This window comes from Oryzias latipes, chromosome 4 (assembly GCF_053564925.1).
Source record: "Oryzias latipes strain Hd-rR chromosome 4, Olatipes_Hd-rR_3.1".
Taxonomy (NCBI): domain Eukaryota; kingdom Metazoa; phylum Chordata; class Actinopteri; order Beloniformes; family Adrianichthyidae; genus Oryzias; species Oryzias latipes.
In genome coordinates, this window is record NC_136240.1 from 33,557,845 (window position 1) to 33,579,212 (window position 21,368).

Genomic DNA, 21,368 nt, shown 5'->3' on the forward strand with positions numbered 1-21,368 from the left:
TCAAGCTCACAAAAAGTGTTTGTCGGTTTGTGCAGGTTGGCCAAGAGGCTGAAGTGGCCCTGAAATCCACTTGTCCCTGTAATTTCACTTTGCACTATGAAGTGGCGTCCCGGGGTAACATCGTCCTGTCTGGGAAACAACAAGCAAACGCGACGGCTACACGCAGAGAAAAACGGGCCACGGTCACCTTTGATAAGAACACTCACGCCACTCAAAGCCCGCCATCTTCATCAGGTAGCGTTTCCTGTGACCACTTCAACCATTTTTGACGCTTTGCTTCATAGCAAGAAAAAATAAATAAACAAAGGTAAAAAAATAAAAAAGCAGGTTTTGATTAAAAGAGACTATTTTTTCCCCCATATTTTTAATTCTTTAGGTAAGGGATTCAGAGAACATCTTCAACATCTTCTGATCAAAACAGCCGTGAGGAATTGGAATTGGAAAACATTTACTGACTTTGAATTGTTTCTCATAGAGTCAATGATCTTTACAGACCCACTCTGATGAAGAATTTGTTTTTTTTGGGTGATGGAAGAGCAATACTAAGAAAATTAAGCTTTAAATTGAATGTATTGAGTATTTCTTTATTCAAATCATTGTGAATCAGGAGCAAACGAAAAAATCCAGTTTGAAAAGATTGTATTTGTGACAGAAAATGCACTGGGGGGGCCACAAGCTCTCTGCTCCTTTCTGCAACGGGGAGGGGAAGGGGGGCGGGGCTGCTCATTGCCAACATTCCCTCCCACAACTCAGAGTCGAATTTCTAATGAACTCCTGCCGCTCTGCAGAAACTATGTTCTAGAAAACGACCCAGGTTTTTGGATTTGGGGCTAAAAACGGCACAATTATAATAAAAGGCCACTGAGAACGCTTTGAAGATGGATCAATAGAGGATCGGAGAGGAGCTTTAGCTGCTTATTTGCTTATAAAGATGACATTTTGACAAAAAAAAAAATCTTGATTGAAAATGTGTCACTCCAGTGTTTCTCCTGTGCTCTCCCTCTACCAGATCCTGCAGGTTCATCCTCACAGGACGAAATGGACATCTGCGTGTCTTATCTGCGTTTCCCTGTCAGTAACTCCATGGCGCCCACCAGCCGTCTGCTGGTCTACTATGTGAGGGAAAATGGCGAAGGTGTCACAGACAGTCAACAGCTTTCCGTCCAGCCAGAGTTTGAGAACCAGGTCTGTTGTTTTGTTATTCAATAAAACACCCAGAAACAGATGTTCAAGTCTTTGCTTTATTTTGAAACTTTGAGTAAACATCGGCGAATGAAGCGAGATTTATGAATTAAAATAGGTAAATCTGGAGGGAGGGAGGCAGGGCGGGAGGGCTGCGAATCCCTGCGCCGGCCATGACAGCCTGTAAACATCTGTGCCGGCCTGAGAGTGCCCCCCAGTTCCTGCCTGACTTTAGGTGGAGTTAACTCCCTGAACTATTTACAGCTCTCTGGTATGCCCCTACAACGCAGTGAATATGTGTGCGATGAGGTGGGGGGTTGTGCGGGCAAGATGAGGCAGCGACCACGCAGGCTGGAGGGAGATAAGTGGGGTCATGACAGGAGAGGATGACAGGTTACAGAATGGTGAAAGGAGGGCAGCGGAACAAATTAATGGGGCTAATTTGTGGCTGTGAGCTGCTGAAAAACAGCACTGGTGTGTGAAAGTGACTGTTGGCCTCCCACTCTCCTTGAAAGGCCTCGCTTTTCTGCTCTCTCGCTGTGGTTTTTCCTTTCATTTGTCACTCAAACGCTCCACAATCTTGGACACAAGTGTATCATTTCAAATGAGTTTAGGGCAGGGGTGCCAACTCACATTCACAGTGCAGTGAAGTAAAGTCACGGGCAAAACTCAAAAACAACTGAAAAATTAACTGACACTAATATGTAATGTTTGACCTTTTCACATAGTGTCTTCTTAGGTTATTTTCTTTCGCTGCAGCCACGTTAGCTCCGCCCACAAGACAAACAGGTCTGTCCTTTATGTTCTTGAACAGATAATCTGCCTCCCACCTGTCTATAAAAGCTCCTGTTGTCCATCTTTTGTTATGCCAGGGTGAAATCTATTTGCTTGCCGGTTTTGACTACTCTCCAACATACTAGCAAAGCATTGTGGGATTTGTAGTATTAGCGGTACAGTATATACCAAGGGGCCAGCTTCAATGCACATTTGATGTGATTTCAAGGGGCCAATCATAATTACACTGCGGGCCAAATCTGGCCTGAGTTTGGCACATGTGTTTTAGGTTTTCTTTGCCGCGGTTGCAGGTGTCCGTTTCCCTTTCCAATAACGAGTCCGTGCCGGGGGACCCGGTGACTCTGCGTGTTCGGGGCGACAGGGGCTCCTGCGTTTGTGTCTTAACTGTTGACAAGAGTCTCTACCTGTTAAAGCCTGACTTTCCACTGACTCCTGACAAGGTTGGCATCCTCCATCATTCATCCTGGATGAACTTTACCCAACAGGTTGTAATGTTCGTCCTTTGGGTTCATTTTGTGGTGCAGGTCTTCAGAGAGTTGGCAGAGTTTGACGTCTCCGACGTGTTTGGCGGCCCTAAAGACGACGCCCACTTCTGGTGGCCGGGTCTGTCATCCAGGAGGCGCAGGCGCTCCTCCGTGTTTCCGTGGCACTGGGACTTCACTAAGGATGCACGCTTCGCTTTCACTGTGAGGGTGCGCTCCCGTGTTGGCAGAACCTGCCCTGGTGGTTGTTTTATTTCTCATTTAACACCAAACACAGGAAACGGGGCTGGTGGTGATGACAGATATGGTGAGCCTGAACCACCGGCAGAGTGGAGGAATGTACACAGATGAGGCTGTACCTGCCTTTCAGCCGCACACCTCCACCTCCGTGGCTGCCGTCAACCCCCGCCCCTCAAACAGGCAAGAGATTTTTTAGAATCATTACCGGTTTGGGATTTGAGGCCCACTGAAATGCAGAGGCTGCAGCTGGTGAACAGAGCTGCTTAAATCTTCTGCTACTCTTTTGTTGTTTTTTGCTTCTTACATCTATTCAAATCGAATATTTATTTACTTAGCAAGCATTTAACATTTATTTACTTGGTTAATAAACAAAGCCCTTTACAATAAAAAAAAAACCTTCACTGTCCTTTAACCCACCCTCCTTTAACACATACATCCCATGACCCCACACACGAGGAATAAAAGAAACTAATCAAGATAACTTCAAAGTACCACTCCTATCATCTTTTGATCTATTTTTAAAGTGTTCCCAGTAGACCTTTAACATAAGTATTTGGTCGCCTACAAACAAATAAGATTTCTGTCTCTCACAGACCTGTAACTTCTTCGGTAGAGGATCCTCTGTCCTCCACTCGTTGCATGTATTAATGGTACCTGTTTGAACTGGTTATCTATAGAAAATACACCTGTCCACAACCTCCAACAGTCACACTCCAAACTCTTGAGTTGAACTTTGTTATTGACCAAATACTTATTTTCCACCATAATTTACAAATAAATTATTTAAAAATCAGACAACGTGATTTTTCTGGACATTTTTTTCTCATTTTGTCTCTCATAGTTGAGGAATACCTATGATGAAAATTACAGGCCTCTCTCATGTTTTTAAGTTTAGCGGCTGGGTAGCTCGGTTGGTAAGGTGGGAAGCTACCACGCAGGAAACCAGGGTTCGATTCCCGGAGGGGAATGAGCAATGGTACTGGGGGCAATTACCATATCAATGGCGAGCAGTTAACATCACCCAGTGAGGGTCCTTAGGCAATACCCTTAACGCTACTGCCTCCCGAGCGCGGTTTCGGCTGCAGCTCACCACTCCCCAAGGGGATGGGTCAAATGCAGAGAAAGAAATTCCCTTCGTGGGATAAAATACAGTGTATAAAAAAAAAAAAAGTGGGGGAACTTGCTCAAATGGTTGCTGACTGAATACTTTTTTGCTCCACTGTTTGTCATCAGAAAGTCTGCCACAAGAAATTGTTAAAAACATCAAAAACACACAAATTTCAATTGGAATGAGTTTAAAAAGACAACAACATGCAAATCAGAATACTTCGATGTTTGTTTTTCTCACTAGGATTCACTTCCCTACAGTTGCATTTCTTTATTTTTAACTCAAATTACTATAAACACGTTCCGTTTTTGTGTATTTGCTTGAATGTTGTTCTGTTCAGTGACAAATGGAGGAAGAACACACTTTTAAAATAAACAAATATATATTTTGTGCTAAACTACAAGTTATGTGCATTTCTGTGCTTGGATTCAAATATATTTATTGCCAAAAGTTGTGATAAAAGTCCTAAACGTTTAACACATGGAGGCAGGTGAAGGATTTCACATGACTTTTTAATGATCACAGGTTTTTTATTTTTTCTGTTGTAGAGCAGAGAGACAAAGGCGCACGTTCTTCCCGGAGACGTGGGTGTGGCACTGCCTCAATGTCAGGTATTTACATCTGTTGTAAAGCCTTTTCGCTCTCCGGTCTGTTTGTGCATGAAGCTCTGTCCAGATACCTCAGTGTGATTTAGTTACATTCCTAAAACTTTCACTGCAAGCAATGATAAATTGATGGAAGAAAGTAGGAAAGTATTTTATTTGGGTAATGAAAAAAGCCCAAAATACTTTGAAGAGTACGCTATAGATAAACAATAATAAAAGTGAGTCTTGAAGAGGGATAGAAATGGAAGAAAAGTCTTAAGTATGAGGCTAAAATGTCAATGTGAGATGGCAAACATAAAATCTGATTTTCTATCACTTGACATCATCCAGCTTTTCACATTTTCTTTGTAAAATATTCTTTTACTTTCTGGAGCTCCCTGTTTTTGAGCCAATGGATGTATTTTATCCATACATTTCCATATGTCTGATTCCTTTTGATGGGATTTCAGCTCAACTTCCTGTGCAGTGGAGGGCTGGGATTTTTCTGAAAGGGTCAGTTAAAGTGAATCATGGGCAGGTATGATCAAATGGAAGGGTGTGATTCCGTTTTCCAGGTTTCTCATGGTGTGTGATTCGTTGCCAAGAGCAGCGTGCATGCGAGCGCACACACCAGCAATGACTTCAGGCTTGTTCGGTCGGACTCTCACGCCCACCTGTTGTGTGTTAAACCAGTGCAGGTGTTGGCGACATAAAAACGGATGTATCCGATCAAAACCAGTTTTTCTGAAAGCCATCGTTTATTTTTATTTTTGTCTAACAGCTCGGAGACGGGAGAGGCTGAGCTGCAGTTGGACGTGCCCGACTCCATCACCACATGGGTGACGGAAGCTGTCGGCCTTTCTGAAAAGAAGGGTCTGGGTGTAGCAGAGAGGGTGGAGCTTCGCACCTTCAAACCCTTCTTTGTTGACTTCACGCTGCCCTACAGCTTAATCAGAGGCGAGCAGACCAAAGTTCCCCTCACCGTCTACAACTACATGCCCACCTGCGCTGAGGTAAGAGGTCCGCAGCGAGGAGACAACGCATCTGCGGCTTTCACTCACAAGCCATCTGCTGAGCATGAAGCTAGCATCACGCCAATTTAAAGACCTACTGCGATGAAAACCATGTTATTTGGTGTTGTTAACATAATCTCTGAGCATTTTTCTGGTGACAGACGACAAATATTAAGAAAAATAAGCTTAAAATTGCATTTCTGAGTATTTCTTGATTTAAATGAATCAGAAGCAGAAGGAAAAAAATGCAGTTTAAAAAAGAGCTTATGACGTAGAAAATACAATGGGCGGGGCCATAAGCTACGTCCTCTGAGCGCTCAGCAGCAGGAAGGGGAACGGGTGGCGGGGTGAACGCACAGCTCAGAGGCGATTTTTGCATAACCATAATTAAAAGACCACTAGGACGTTTTGAAATTAGATAATCGAAATGGGGCTTTAGGAAGCTACATATGAGCTGGACTTCCCTTCATGGTCTTAAAAAATTAACTCTCGCACAGACTGATAAAGTGCTATCTTACTTTTTATGCATTTTCCCTCAATTCTACACATAGCTTTTACACATTTACATTACCAAAATAAACTTTTTATCTTTAATAATTTGACTGTTTAGCAGAAGATTCCACAGCAAAGCAAATTGCAGTGGGTTTGATGTTGGTTTGGTCAAGAGGCCGTTTCGTTGCTCGTGTGAAACCAGCTGCCTGAAGCACCTGCGGCGCAAACTGTTCGTCGTGATGCGTCGAATCCACGGCATGTGAGCAGAAGCAACATGCAGACTCTTTTCCAGAGAAGACACAGTCATTAAAAACCAAAAAAAATTAAAAATACAAATTTAGAGAAAAAAAACAAACAAACTTGCACGTAATTTGCGATATAAACTTCTGAACCTGTAAATTAATCAATCTTATTATTTAGATAATAAAGCTCCTATTAAAAGGTACATCTACAGCGATGTCAACTGAAGTCAGTGTTTGAGTCGGTGTTGAGTTGCACTTCAGCTGTTCAATCCTCCTAAAACTGAGACTCGTCTCGAGTTAACTTGTATTTGTTAACCAGTATTTTTTTTACCTTTATTTCCAACTTTAAAACCTCAGCTCGAACCGACAAGCAAAGTCATGTTTTTTATGGTTTATTTGAAGTACAATTCTGTCAGAATAAATGCAGAAACTGCAAACTGGTGCCCTCCTCTGGTTGGATGATGTCTGAAGAAAGAACAACCATGAAAGTGGAAATTATGGCTGTGGCACGAAAATAGAAAAATCCCCAAAGGCGTAAGGGGACACTTCAAATTTTCAAATTCTATATGTAAAACAAAAGTCTACCATCTGTAAAGAAGGGGATGCATGATGAACACATCCAGGCAAAGCTGTGGCAGTATTCCAAGGTGAAAATAAAAAACCCACAATGGAAGCGTGTTGTAAAAATGTTCATACCTTGGAAGTGAGAGTTTGGTGGAAGACTTTTAATGGAAAAGCTACAGGTTAGAGAGACTTTTCTAAGCAGCGTTTGTGATGATATGAGATATTTATTTGTTTGCTAAGTGTGATAAATATTCTCATGAAGTGTCAGGTCAGCCTGAAGGGTGCTGAGGGAGTACAAAATCCAAAGGAAGCACAGGTTTGAGATGTCCTGATCTGATATCACTGAGGACTGTTTCACTTTGAAGAACCCTCCAAGATCTGTTCTGGCCTTAAATGGGTCCATCCTGCAGTCCACACAGATGACATCGTGATGTTTACAGATGAGCATTTTAAATTGTCTGTGCGTGTGCTGCCCTGATCTCGCGTTTGGTGAATATGCAAACCAGAATAGACCTTCCTTTGATGTCTACCCCAGCAACATGTGATTTCTATATCTCCTGCTCTGGTATTTATGACTCATGGCGTGCGAATAAAGTTCAGTTTAAAAACAGTTTTTGCATTACAAAGTCCTGCAAACATTGGATGATGGGTAGTTAATCCTTCAGGGAGCCTGAAAGGCATGAGTCAGGCAGCATGGAAAATTCACCCCAACTTTAAGAGTTTTGAGGAAACGCTCTACACGCAGGAAGGCGAGCTGTGCACACATGACCTCATTACAGCCTGTCAACAGAGATCAATTCCCTCTGATTGGTTTCATCCTTTCCTTTTCCTCTCCCAGGTTCATGTGAAAGTGTCCGTTCCAAAGGGCGTCAAGTTTATTGGTCATCCTGGAAAGCACCACATTGCTAGAAAGAAGTGTGTTAGTTCTGGAGAAGCGACTCCCACATCCATCGTTTTGTCTTTTGCTGAACTGGGATCTGTTGACATCACAGGTATTTACCAGTGCTTTCAAACTAAAAGTGTCTGTCGCTTAAAGAGAATGTTTTAAATTCCTTTAAGCATCTGCTTGTGTACTGAGGGATGGCAATTGATGGGCAAAACAACGCTGCTCGTCACCATCTAAGGTGTTGTGGATCTAATTCCATGTTTACTTCAGGACTGGGTTCAGTTGATCATGAAAATACCATCAAGTGGTTTGGCTCTTTTTAACAGTTATCTCAGTACAGGTCCTGTCAGAGTGATGATTCTCAAAAAAGGCAAAGCTTTTAACTTAAAGGCCAAAAATTTTAGCTTTGTGTGATCCACTCACCCACCCAGGTTACCGATTATTCCCCCCAGGGTCCCTCGTAAGGAAGCAATGCAGGCCAGCAGTGGGGGAGTAACCATAGCTGAGCTGTGCCACTCAGTGGCATGTTGATGAGCTTGCAGGTCACTGGCAGTCAATGGGGCCCCCCATGGCCCCACTCAAAATTCCCTGGCCCCTTGTTTCCCTCTCACTACACACTCACAAAGAAAGCCCATTGGCACAGAGCCACATTTTCAATGTGGTCCTCAGCAAGAGAACGGGGTGTCCCTCTGCTGATTTGTGCAGTGAGCACAAAAGGTTAGGGCCCATTTGTGTATTTATATACATAACCGTCTTATCCCGTAAACCCAACAGGTGAATAATCCCAGCTGACACTCGGGTTACACCCTGAACAGCTTGCCAGTTCATAGCTGGACCACACAGACACAAACAAAAAGACTCTTCCCTTGGAAGACTTAGTGTTTTTAGGCTGTGGGAGTAACTCGGATGGAGAAACTCCCTGGACATGAACCATAACCTCCATGGTTAGCTGTGAGTACAAACAAATATCTTATTAGCTTATCTCATGGGTGCAGCTCATATAACATTAGTGTCTCTGTAAGCAAAACATCAAAATATGGAGATATGATTTGTTTTTTATTTTCACTGAATCCACGTTTTCACAAGTGGGGGAGTGATTTTATCTTCTTCTTCTTGGGATGCATTAGTCATTTGCATGCTTTTTCACAAACCTAAACCCCAGCCTATTAATCATTTTACCTGATGAACTGCTGGTTTACCTGGAGATGGTGTAAAAAAATGCCATCACTGACCAGTTTCTAGACCAGGCTGTTCCAGTTCTAATAATAAAATTACAATCAAAGTCACATAATTTAACTTAGTTTTGAGCATTTATGATAGTGTCACATATGATATGAAAGAGTCAGTGCCGAAGAGTTGGTTGATTGGGAATTTGCAGAGCCACAAAACTGTTTACACAATGTTGTTATTTCTGACTTTTGCAATAAAACTCTTAATTTTTTAAGAAGACCTTCCAGGCCAGGAAATATCTGGACACTTATCAGGTAGAAGTGTTCATTGTTGTTCCCATTCAAATGCTTTTTCTTGACCCATTTTCTTGGGATTGATTGGCCAATGTTGGTACTAACTGTTGGCATGTTGCTGCTAGCCTTTTTGTGATTTCTTTGTGATTGACTGTTACTTGCTTTGCGTGTCAGAAATACCAGGTTTAAATCCTAGACAAGCCCCATTTGTTACCAATCAAAACTCTAGTTCACGAATAAAGTTGGACGGCTCGCAACAAGTTTAGACCAACCATTAGCGAAATTGGGAAAATTTAGAAAAAAAAAGAGACACGACAACATATTTGGAAAAGACCCACATAAAGATTAATAATGTACTTTTCAAGAACTGCAACTCTTCACCCATTCCCATGGCATGGACTTTTCCCTCTTTTATCCACGCTGGCATCTGCTGCCTGGTGAAAGCCTCTCCATCAGCTGATCAACCTCAGCTGTTCCACCCCTCAGCTGGTCAAATAGCTTAAAAATAAAATAAAAACAAAGAATAAAACCAGAAGAATGTTATACTTCTGGGACTCCAAAATACTCCCAATGCACTTAAATACAAGTTGCAATCATTTCTGGTATTTTGTCCCTCTGGTGTTATTGTTTAAACATTTAATTGGCATAAAAAGATTGTGCGAAATGGTGGAGTTGAAAGTATAAAGGCTGTTTTTCTTCTGTGCTACCCTGACAGCCCGAGCCATCGCCTACAGTTCTCCAAGTTGCTGTTCAGATGGATTCCTTATTGGCAAAGTAGGAAATGATATGGAGGAAAGAAGGATTCCAACCGGTTTGGACTATGTTCGCAGGACTGTCTTGGTGGAGGTTAGAGGGTGGACATTTGTCACCATCACTTAGTAGAAAATAACATTGATATTCATGCGTTTTGAAACATATTGAGCAATTTTTATCTGGCACATGACTCACTATCTCCCCTTTGCTACAGCCAGAAGGCCTGCCAAGAGAATACACTTACAGTGTCTTCTTCTGCCCCAATGGTCAGTACAAACACCGCGTACATGTCTGACATACTCTTTCACGAAGCACTAGCAAGCCTTAAACTAATCAAAACACTTTGTCTTTGTATTGTTTTCAGAGAGAATTCACATTTCCACCCCTAACAAATATGAATATCAGTATGTCAAAAAACCAACCAAGATGTACCAGTTCCCGGTGGCAGTGAAGACCCACAACAATGCCCACTTTGCCCTCTCTGCCAGTCCCCATGACAGTGCAGAGATGCTTGAGATTGTACTCGGTGGTAGACAGAACACTCGCTCCTGGATTTCTCTGGGCAAGATGGGTGAGCCATTGGCCTCCGCCCACACACCGGGTATCCTGTCCTGGGATGAGTTCCGCAGTTTCTGGATAAGCTGGAAGGATGGTCTAGTTCAGGTGAGAGGGCAGTAAAACTTTATAGCACTGTACAGATAGTAACATTTGTAACTGTTTGGCTATTGAATCTATGTTCTCACACAAAGAAAAGCCAGTAAAAATCACTAATCAGCTTATGTGTGTAAAAATGGCGCCACTTTTATTGGTGTGACGCCCTGTTAGGTTAAACTTAACAAGCTGATGTCATGGAGGACACTGGGTGAATGGTTGTAAAACTCTGTATAAGAAAGAAAGTGTGCTCTATAAGCCTTTTAAATGTTTGAGTTATTGTAAAAGAGAATGAATCATTCTGGCATCAGGATTACTTGGTCTTTCAAAATGGTTTATTCTTAGTGGGGCTTTGTGGTCATATCAGCGAATGAGCCAATGGTTTGATAGAGAAAAAAAAGTCAAGCTAAAGACGTCAAAGCAATGGCCTGTCTGTGGTTTCCTGTTTAGGTGGGGCATGGTATACATCCTTCCAATGAATCTATCATTCTCCAGTGGTCAGGCCAATTCCAAGGACAGGTTTGTTACGATATCTGCATACGTTTTAAAAAAAAAAATATTTGCTGCTGCTTTTGTTTTTTTGTTTTTTCATGCTCTCATTCTGTGTTTTCCAGGTGCAACATATTGGGTTTTCAACAGGGTGGGGTTCAGTTGGGGAGTTCAAGATCTGGAGGAAGGAGGATTCTGATGACAATCACAATGAGGCCTTTACACTGGGGGTTCCACACAACCTGGTGCCTGGATCAGAAAGAGCCACTGCATCCATGATTGGTAAACCAGTATGGGGACAGATAAATGTGCACGATGTTTATGTACTCTTCAAACATCTTCTTGCTTAGGTCAAGAAGTTAGGTTTTATTTGAGTTGCACAGGAACATAGATGGGATAAAAACAAAAGTTGCTAATGTTTGCTTGTGTTTATCTGTGTACCTGTAACAGGAGATGTCATGGGTCCTACTTTAAATAACCTGGACAATCTGCTTAGGCTGCCCTTTGGGTGTGGTGAGCAAAACATGATCCACTTTGCCCCAAATGTCTTTGTTCTGAAGTACTTGCAGAAGACCAGGCAGCTCAGCCAGGAGGTTGAAAATGAAGCAACTGACTATTTGCTTCAAGGTAAGTGAGCCTTTTTTGGCTTTACAGCAACACTTTGTTTAGTTAAATTATCATTTTGTCTTTCAAAAAGAAAAGTCTTACTTACTAAAACTCAGTGACTCGTGTGGGATTCTTCATGTAAGGAAATAATACACGGGCTTTGTTTGTATTTGTTTCCACAAAACAGCTGATTGAATTAAACATAAGAAATTGCAATGATAATTTAAAAAATTTGGGGGAAAAAACATCAGAAAGTCTATTTTTTTATGTAAATTAGACTTCTATTATGTTAAGTTTCCTCTGCATTGTGCAACATTGTAGAGTTTCTTGAGAAGAGCACATAAAATTACTTTGGAAACAACAAAAGTTGCTAGAGGAGAGTTTGCTACTAAGGAGGTTTTTGCACTTTGCTGTTATGTAGGCTACCAGAGACAACTCACCTACAAGCGGCAGGATGGATCCTACAGCGCCTTTGGCGAAAGGGATTCCTCTGGGAGTATGTGGTGAGTCATTGTGGAAACTGCTTACGCAGCTCCTACTGCCCAAAACGTGTTCAGCTAGAGCAGCATTCTTCTGCTTTATCTGGGACAAAGGTTTCTGGACACAGTAGAAACGCTTGGGTCTTACTTTTCTGTGCTCAGATGAATCCCTTCCCAATTGAAGGCTGCAAACTTTGACTGTAAGACCCCTCCCCCCCTGGCATTTCAAACAAGAAGTGCCCACTGGCACGCCAAAATCCAATAGACGTAAATTAGGAAATAAACCGATATTACTCAAACATTCTATTTAACCTTCTTGTTAATTCCGTCCTGCAGCAGTGCTGGACATCAAGGACCAGATTGTTTTGACAATTATATCTTTCTTACTGTGTCTTGGAACAAAAAATTTGCACCTGCCACATACTCAAAAGCTAAACCAAATTTGCACACACCTAGTAATAAAATGATGACATCACAGTGAGAGAAACTGTCAAAAAATGAATGGGGCCAAAATCTCTTGTGGGGCTCAGATAAAATCCACTGACAAAACCAAATCAGAGATTTCCAAAGGAAGTTTTGAAATTATTATGGGCTGGACACATGACCTACAGCATGGCAAAGTGGGAAATTTAGCAGTTTTTTTGCAATATATGGGAAAAGAAAACTTGATTGAGCGCGATCTGCACAAAATTTTGCACACAAGTAGTCTACAACCACTACCAAAGTTTCATTGGCTGTATCCAAATCGGATGACTGCGTTCTGCCGCTTACGGCACAGTGCCCCGACAAGTGCTGTCCAAATTCAACAACTCCTCCAAATGCGACCAAACGAATGCGCCCTTGTTTTTTCCGATTTTAAGGATTGCTCTGGTGTATCCTTCTATGCTGGCCATATCCCCAGATTCATTACGGCCAAACCTGGAGATTTTCTGACAACAGTGGGGGATCATAAAGTGGGACCCAGAGTTCAAGATAATTATACCTTTTTATAATTACACTTCCGAGAATTAAAGTTGGATGAAGTGAGCCAGAAAAATTTTTAGCTCCTGCCTGGTTCACCACTCCTCTCTGCTTGGGACTCATGGTTGCTAGGCAACAAGACATTCGACGATGTAACCGCAGGAATTATCTAAAGGCTGGACTTGTCCAGACTCACACAACATCCGGCGTACCCGCTCGATGAACGTTGCCAGGGAAGGTCGCGGCCTTTGAAGGATGGCGCCTTCGAATGAGGACGCACCCTTCGACTTTTGAACTCTGGAGGAGGCAACCATTTGAATTTTCCAAAATCATCTCCTTTCGTATCATTTACAAATTCCAACTCCTCCAAGAGATTTCATTCTATTGCCTCCACCTCCTTGAGCATCATTGGGAAGGGTTTTTTTTTTTTGAGGGTTTTATAGTTTTATAGTTTGTAAGTCTTGTACGTGTTACCCTGTTACCAGCACTTTTTTTTAAACCAAAATATTGTGAACATTTGATACATAATCCCTGGCTCAAGCTTAACAAAGCGATATGGCATCCAATATGAACAAATTACCAATGTCGGTGTGGTTAACAAAAACCCTCAGTTGCCAAGCCAAGGAAATCCAAAAATTTACTTTTGCCGCTTCTTCGATAAATTAAACAGAACAAACAAAATATGGTTGCTATGGAGATCTAACCAACTGAAAAACTGCCATTTTGAAGGAAGTGCTTTTTTTTGTTTTTGTAGCAATTGCCCAGCCAGTGAGTGCAGGACAAAGGGGGGTGGCAAGGGCAGGGGCAAAAAGCACAATGCCACTTGTGGGCTTTAATTACTTTTTTTTTTTGCAATGCAAGTTATTTTAAGTTATAAACTAACCAATAAAACCCCTTGATAAAAGTAGGGCGAGCCTGCTGGCCCTCATGTCCAACGTTTGATTGACAGATTTGGTGTAGCCCCTACTTGAGTGGTAGGGGTGTGGCCTTCCAACATGCTCACTCCTGATAGGCGTGAGTGGTTGCCATAGAAATTTTGACCGCTTACTGAGGATATCTGACTACAACATGGCGACTCCATATCGCAAAAAATGGCGCCTGAATTGACTTGATTTTGTTAGAAAATGGTTTACTTTCAGTTCCATGGATGATGTCACACTTTCTCGCTCAGATACAATCAAAAGTTGCCATTAAAGATTAATTGTGACTTTTCTGGGTATAAAAGCACACTGAGATCTCTGAATTTTTTAACCCTTTCTCTAAGTTCCTTTGCCTGTGTTTACAGCCCCAGTCACGATGTAAATTCCTCTCATTAATATTTTTTTGCTGAAACGGATATCATGATATTTAATAAAGCTGACTCCGTAACACAGCAGGGTTTATGTAAACAGCAGAGAATCGTAAAACAAGTTCATAATTGGATCCCAGAGGCAGGCAAAGTTGTCAGGATTTATTTTCTGCTAATGTGAGTTCATATTGGAGCTGGAGCCATTGTGAGGACCCATGCTGCTTTGACCCCAAACCAGCTCTAAATGCCACTGTTGGAGACGACATTACAAGTCATCTGGAGCCACTTCACCAAATGGCTATTTATTTTTTTACATTACTTTTCATAAAAAATGCCCCCTGGTGACTTTATAACCTGGTTGTAATTGGTTATAAGCCACAAAGGAAAACCGAAACTTGTCACCTGAACAATGAAGACACTGAAGTGACTAGAGGTCGATTGTCGTTTTGGTTGGCACTAAGTGTAAACTGTTTTCACTAAAAAAGTTTACTATTTAAAAAAAAAAAGCCCATCTTTGTTTTAGTTTCAGAGTTGGTCTTTGGCCTAGCATCACAGCAGCTCTGTTAGTGTTTCCCGGTATGTAAAACGCTTTCGAAAAGCAAAGTGGCTGGATCTCGTTACCCTTAATGAACGGAAGAGGCAGGCAGTAATAATTTGCTGTTTGGTTTTTACTATCCTGTATGCCAGGGCCGTTAACATTACCAGAGAAGGCTGAAAGTTCAAATTCTGGAAATTAGGGAGTCTCTGACAAGGAGTTTCTAATTCCCTCTCCTCCGTTTTGCATTGGCATGAGAAACTGGCATTTGATTTGTGATCTACGTGATTCATAAGTGTTTCTTGCGTCATCCATCAGTGTGCGCAGATGTCCATCGAGGGTTTCGGCTGAATTCTTTCTGTGAATTCGGTTTTGAGCTGTTCAAAATTTTTGGTCGGTTGATAACGAAGCATATTTTACGTAGTTTATACACAATTACTACGTGCATAAGCAAATGTGTGGCTTTCCACGACCTTTTCACGTACGCCTGACAGATTTTTCACACATGTATCACTTTTATATCACACAAACGACGTTTAAATTATATGAATAAGGCTTGAATCACTAATGAATTGCATATAAGCAGCACAATAATCAGATATGGTTCACGTTCTACATTGATTTACGTGTTCTTTGCGTGGTTTATTCGTACTTCTTCCGTGGTTTTAACGTGGTTCATTCGTGATGCATTGGTGAACATTTCACGTAAAGACCACAACTTTCTCACTTTTCCCACCTAAATTTACGTATGACCAATTTTCATCCATGCATTATGAGCAAAATGTACGCAGTGGCTGTGTGACACGGCCTTAAGTAACTGGTGGAAGGGGGACTGCAACCAGCAGGCGATGGGTGGAGGTCAGCCTATTTGGCCTTCATTCATTTCCCAAACTAATTCAGATTTCCACTTTTTCAGCACCAAACCCTGGGGCTCAACGTTTAAAGCCAGTGACACAATAATTACCTAACATTTAAAAAAGAAAAGGCTTTAGCTTTGTCCCCAGGGAGGAATAATCCACATTCCAGCTAGGAAAGACTTAATGCTTCCCGTTATGAGATCACAACTTTTCTCCTATTCAGGCCCCAGTTTCTCTTTTTCATGCATTGTAGTGCCACTTTTTACTCTATAGTTTCACTTATTTCAAACTTTTTTGTTTTAATGAACACTTTATTCTGATCATGAGCGAGTAGTGGTCAGAGGTGGAGCAATGATCTGCCTCAGTGCCACTGAGCAAACTGTAGCTATTACCAGGAGGTCTATTGTTTATGAATGAGTGTGTGTTTATGTGCCCAGCAGGGTTTTTCTGGGTGGACTTCAGCTTTGCTCCGTTACACTCTAGGTTCTTCTACACCACTGACCACTAAAACCATGGCTCAGAAACGTTTAGTCGCACTCCCAGGCCGTCAGATACACAACCTTCATCTCTGGGCTCCATGTCTGCAGAAGTCGTCGATTCCCTTTAAGGATTTTTGACTCACACCTGAATCTTGATTGGTCTTTGTGTCCGTTTTCAGATTAGCTGGGCTATTGTCTCCTATTAGGACAAAAACCCAGCTGCAAACATCTGCCACCACCCCTTTGTTCTTATATATAGTTTATCTATACAATCCAGCACTTTTTATCAGACATCTAATTGTTCTTCTCCTCTTGCAAGGCCTTTTTTTTTTTTTGCCTGTTTTCTGTCCGCAAACGCCCAGTTTATCCTCACAGCTATGCGTGTAATCTTAGTCAAAAAGGTAAGAAAAGATTTGTAACATCAAGACTGCAGAAGAAAAATGTTTGCTCTCCTAATCTAAATATATCTGGAACACAGAATATAAACATCATTTTTAGTCCAGTGAAAAAAGGACTTTAAAAAAAAAAGGGTGAGGAATCCAGCATGTCTGAGCTGTTCTTGGGTTTGTTTGCATACTGGAATTATTGCTTGTGGTTTCAATGGCGTGTGTGGGTTGTAAAGGTTACAGAAAGGTTTTTTTATTTTATTTTCCCACCATGTTGGTATTCTGGATGATAGGATTTGACTAAGAGCACCTGTAAAGGTGTCTTAAAGAAAACAGGTACAAATGAACCACCGACGGGGGCTCTCATAAATAAGGAATACGACAAACTGAAAAGACGTCATTTTATGAGACAAACAATTTAAAGATTGATTTGGTTTGATTTGATTTGATTTACACATTTAAAAAAAACTCCTTGTAAAAGATTAATAAAAATTCAAAAAGCAAATTCATGTCATAGTGTGTGACACAAAGCTTTCAGGGTTTTCTTTGTACTTGGTCAAACACCAACAGAAAGATTACATACCGTACATAAATTGAATACTGTCATAAAGAGGGAGGATTGGTCATCCCATTTTCTTTGCTCTGATTTTTCTCCCTTGTTGTTTGCTGGTCCTGCAGGCTCACAGCTTTTGTGTTGAAGTCCTTTTCTCAGTCACGAGCTTTCATCTTTATTGACTCTGAAGAGCTTCATGCAGCAAAGTCCTGGCTCATCAAACATCAGCAGGATGACGGGTCCTTCCCTGCTATGGGACGCATCCTCAACAAAGACCTTCAGGTAAACCCTTTGGGGGGGATGTCAGTTTGTTGAATCAGAAGCATTTTGTAAGAAAGACCTCCTTATTTAAAGGAAGTGAATTACTCTCTATGAAAATGTTTTTTTTGTTTTTTATTTGATTTGTTCTATGACCAGGGCACATATAGTAAGAGCGGGTCTTGGATTTAACATCGTAGATAATCCAGACAGTTGACTTTCTTCAAAGGAGGTCCATAAATGCTGGTGGTTCTACCTAGAGGCATAGTAATCAGACTTGTGTAGATGGTTGTGCAGTCAGGATATGTCTTGCCATTGGCAGTTCCAGACAGTGGGGAAGCTGTTGTAAATAGTAGAGGTGTTCTGCTTGACAAATTATGGAATGACTCAAGCCATTAAATTGTCTCACTAGAAAGCGTCAGTATTTAAAACCTAGAATAAAGTCACGCCTCTGTAAATCATCTACCCTCTTTTGAAGATGTCTGTTCTGAGTAAGCGAAGGAAGACAATGGTTGATAGGGGTTCTACCAAGAAATAAAAGTTACTGGTAATTTTCTACCCAGGGAGGGATCCATGGGAAGATTTCACTTACGGCGTATGTGGTAGCAGCTCTGCTGGAGACTGGGATCACCACAGAGGTAAGAACTTCCACAGCAGGAAGCAGAACACCTCTAGCCTCACAGCCACTCCTCAGATTGATGCTTTTGGTAGACTTAATAGTATTTAATGTATACTCAAACCTACAAAAACGTCATCCAATGTTTGAGATTAAAAATGTGTCACTCACCTCTGACATATATATGCATTTTTCTTAGTTCTGTATATATGAAGAGCAGCTCATAGTGAACAACCTTTCTCGCTTTCAATGAAAAATATGTGCCATGGCTGCAGCCTGGATCATGTGTGGACATATCACTGCATTCCTCATAGCTATGAAGATGGATGTTCTGGCAACCAGCCCACTCAAATTTGTTATGCTCCAGTGCTCTTAATGTTATGCCGAATCGTATCTGGACTCCCTCCGAAGATTTAAGCTGACATGCTGCAGCGGTTTAGCTTCATGAAAGACACTCTGTTACTTGTTTTTGCCATTTTCTTCTCGCTTTAACATTTCATGCTCTCTTCCTTCAGCTCAAGATATCTTCAAGGGTTTTTGAGTTTTAGAAGAAAACTCTTTTCAAATATGTTTAAACTTGTTAAAATAAACTTAAAAAAAGCTGCTAATCCTCTGTTTTGCCTTCGACCTCCACTTGTCCAAATAGTTGGCTCATTATTTAGGATTTCCCAGCCTTAGTTCACCTCCCTTCATCTGTCTTTCCCCTTTTTCTCCATGCGTCCTGGAGGTTTTTTTCTAAAATTTGACATTTTTTTAAACTGATAAAGCCAGAATAGGTATCCTTTAACTTCAAAGCCAAATCTCCACCTCCCTTCCAATTTCATATAATTAAAAGATGAATAATTACAGTGAGTGGCGCGTCTTATAGATGAAAGAGAAGGTCACTTGTTTATAAGATAAAAGCCAAATCTCCGTTTGGTCAATGAACCTACCGGTAAGTGAAAATAAAAGGGCACAGGTATTTTTTTGGCTGGAGCCAGAAATAAAAAATTGACTGTCATCCAGCTTGTCCAAAAATGATCTTAAAAATGGGCACATATGAAGAGCATGTTTGTCCTGATCAAATTAAGAACAAAAATTTTAAAACAACAGTGTAGAATTACAAAAAGCGGTAAAATACATAAAAAAACAATAGAAAGTTTGATAAATCAATTTAAAGAAAAGAAGATTCCACCAACTACTGAATGTAAATAGCCGTTTTAAAGAGGTTTGACTTTAATTGACATATAAAACTGTTTTGGTATGATGTCATGCACAGTTCTGGAGGAATAATATTCCATAACTGGGGAGCAGGAATAAAAAAATACATGATCACCCCATTTTTGAGGTAGGGGACTGGTCAGTGGGATGGTTAGCACTATTACATCACTACAAACCTCTGGTTCAAATCCCATTCTGGTTCTTTCTGTTTGCTTTCTTTTTATGTTATTTTTCCACCCTGACCCAAACCTCCAAAAATCCAACATCCTTAACTGGAGATTCCAAATCCATTCAGATGTTGTAATTTATCAAGCACCAGTTCATCCCTGAGGTTCTCCCAATGCGCTACTCAAAAGGCAAGAAACATCAAACGAGGTTCAATTCATTGGGTTGTGTTGAAGCAATTGAGTCCAGATGGTTCCAATAAGACCAAAGGGTTTTTAGACAGTCCATCTAAAGCCTGTTTCACAACTGCTCTTATGGGTGGATACAGGATTTCTGCTAGCAAAAATGGGCAAACCTGTATGGGGCCGCAGGGAAGAGTAAAGTCTTAGACCACTCTGTTAGCCTGCAGAGAAAATATTCATGCATGTTTTCTTCTGCAGGCATGCTGCAGGCGACACAACATAGCAAACACTTGTATAACACGCAAGAGTAAGTAAGGAGGAAGTAGGTGAAATGCAGGCGTGAGGAAAGGATGTTTTTTTGTTTTTCAACCCTGCGGATTGCACAAACTAGACAATCGGAGGATAGTTTGTGTGGACACACGTATTACGTATCACATGCACACTCCATGCATGAGGCATTTGGTGTGGTTAGTAAGGAACCAGTACTGTACAGTACCAACAAGTTCAGCAAAGGACCACATCACTCGTACCTTACAAGTGTCTGTAACTTCCATCAGCCTTACAAATACTTCACGATACACTTACCACACCTACAACAATGGTATGTTCTATTTTCATGATGTCCCTTGAGGTGGAGGCTTAAGTCACCAACATATTAACGGCTTTTGTTGTTATCCCCTTTCTGAGTAAGCTGAGGGGAAAGTGGAGAGAAAAGATCGCTCTAAATGGAAGAAACAGAAGAAATCTTCTGCGGAACCAGACTCAGGAAAGGTGACTCAACCAGACAGCCGGAGTCTGAGGACAGGAGAGAGACAAACACAAAAGTACTGGAAAATCTGTTAGAAGACAAGAGAACTGCAACAAGGAGAGACAGGATGTAGACGGACCAACCTAAGATCTTTTCAACAGAAGAAATACGTTAGTGACTGATTCAGAGAGAGAATACGAAGCAAACAAAACCACAGAACATCAGTAAAAAGACACAAGAGGAGGTGTTAAGAGAGTAGAAGGGAAACTCAAAAACACCAGAACATCTGTTAATAGGATATACATGTCAGTATATGCATTCATTGGTAAAAAAGGGTCCAAACAGAGGAAAGATATGCAGTAAGGGTCACTATTTAAACAGGTTGTGTGTGGTTGTTTGTCTTTGTGTGCTGCCTTGTGATGAAACGCTAAACTGTCCATGTTCTCCCTTGCTTCTGCCCAAAATCAGCCATCCAGCAACCTCCTTGAGCAGGTATAGATATTGGATGGACCCTGTAAGCTTCAGGTGATGATGAAACTGCCCTGCCTTGTCCAATACAGGAAGAAAAGGTGGCGGTTTCCAAAGCCAAGGATTTCTTGGAGAGCAGTTTGCATTCTGTTGATGACCCATACACCACCGCTCTGTCTGCTTACACCTTGGCTCTGTTACGCAGCCCTTACGCTCCTCTGGCTTTGCGCCGCCTCAACCACATGGCCATCACACAAGGTACAGCTGCACACTTGTATGGTGAAGATGATAGATTTGCTCCACCTACTCTTTCCATATCTTTCAGCATGTTCTATCTAGCAGATTTTTTGATACACAAGAATGTCCTTTGATAATTCTACCCCTTGTGTATGATTAAGGTAGAGGCTAGGTTACACATCTAATAGATTCAGTTAAAAGCATATAAAAGAGCCTGCCGTTGTCTCAAAAAGTCTGTTTTTCCAGATGGACTTACCCACTGGAGTATGACGGGCAGCAGTGTGACAGATGAAGATACCTTCATGGGCTTCAGTGACGGTCTCTCTCAGTCAGGTACATGTTTAATGTAAAACAGAAAAGGAAGTTGCCAACATAGATACACTTTTTCTTTACATTTACTGTCAAAC

At 41.4% G+C, this 21,368-nt stretch overlaps 1 protein-coding gene across 1 annotated transcript in view; it reads left to right on the forward strand.

The window, feature by feature from the left end:
- cpamd8 (C3 and PZP like alpha-2-macroglobulin domain containing 8) overlaps positions 1 to 21,368 on the forward strand; it is a 49,260-nt gene that overhangs the window by 13,557 nt on the left and 14,335 nt on the right. Inside the window, exons 14-32 of the mRNA XM_023954556.2 lie at positions 36 to 234; positions 1,010 to 1,185; positions 2,268 to 2,417; positions 2,502 to 2,663; positions 2,737 to 2,879; positions 4,356 to 4,418; positions 5,173 to 5,404; positions 7,541 to 7,694; positions 9,767 to 9,897; positions 10,019 to 10,070; positions 10,169 to 10,467; positions 10,906 to 10,974; positions 11,070 to 11,226; positions 11,395 to 11,571; positions 11,972 to 12,053; positions 17,213 to 17,369; positions 17,909 to 17,983; positions 20,817 to 20,982; positions 21,208 to 21,294. Coding sequence (XP_023810324.1) covers positions 36 to 234; positions 1,010 to 1,185; positions 2,268 to 2,417; positions 2,502 to 2,663; positions 2,737 to 2,879; positions 4,356 to 4,418; positions 5,173 to 5,404; positions 7,541 to 7,694; positions 9,767 to 9,897; positions 10,019 to 10,070; positions 10,169 to 10,467; positions 10,906 to 10,974; positions 11,070 to 11,226; positions 11,395 to 11,571; positions 11,972 to 12,053; positions 17,213 to 17,369; positions 17,909 to 17,983; positions 20,817 to 20,982; positions 21,208 to 21,294 — 2,731 coding nt within the window. The remainder of the gene's footprint in view (positions 1 to 35; positions 235 to 1,009; positions 1,186 to 2,267; positions 2,418 to 2,501; positions 2,664 to 2,736; positions 2,880 to 4,355; positions 4,419 to 5,172; positions 5,405 to 7,540; positions 7,695 to 9,766; positions 9,898 to 10,018; positions 10,071 to 10,168; positions 10,468 to 10,905; positions 10,975 to 11,069; positions 11,227 to 11,394; positions 11,572 to 11,971; positions 12,054 to 17,212; positions 17,370 to 17,908; positions 17,984 to 20,816; positions 20,983 to 21,207; positions 21,295 to 21,368) is intronic.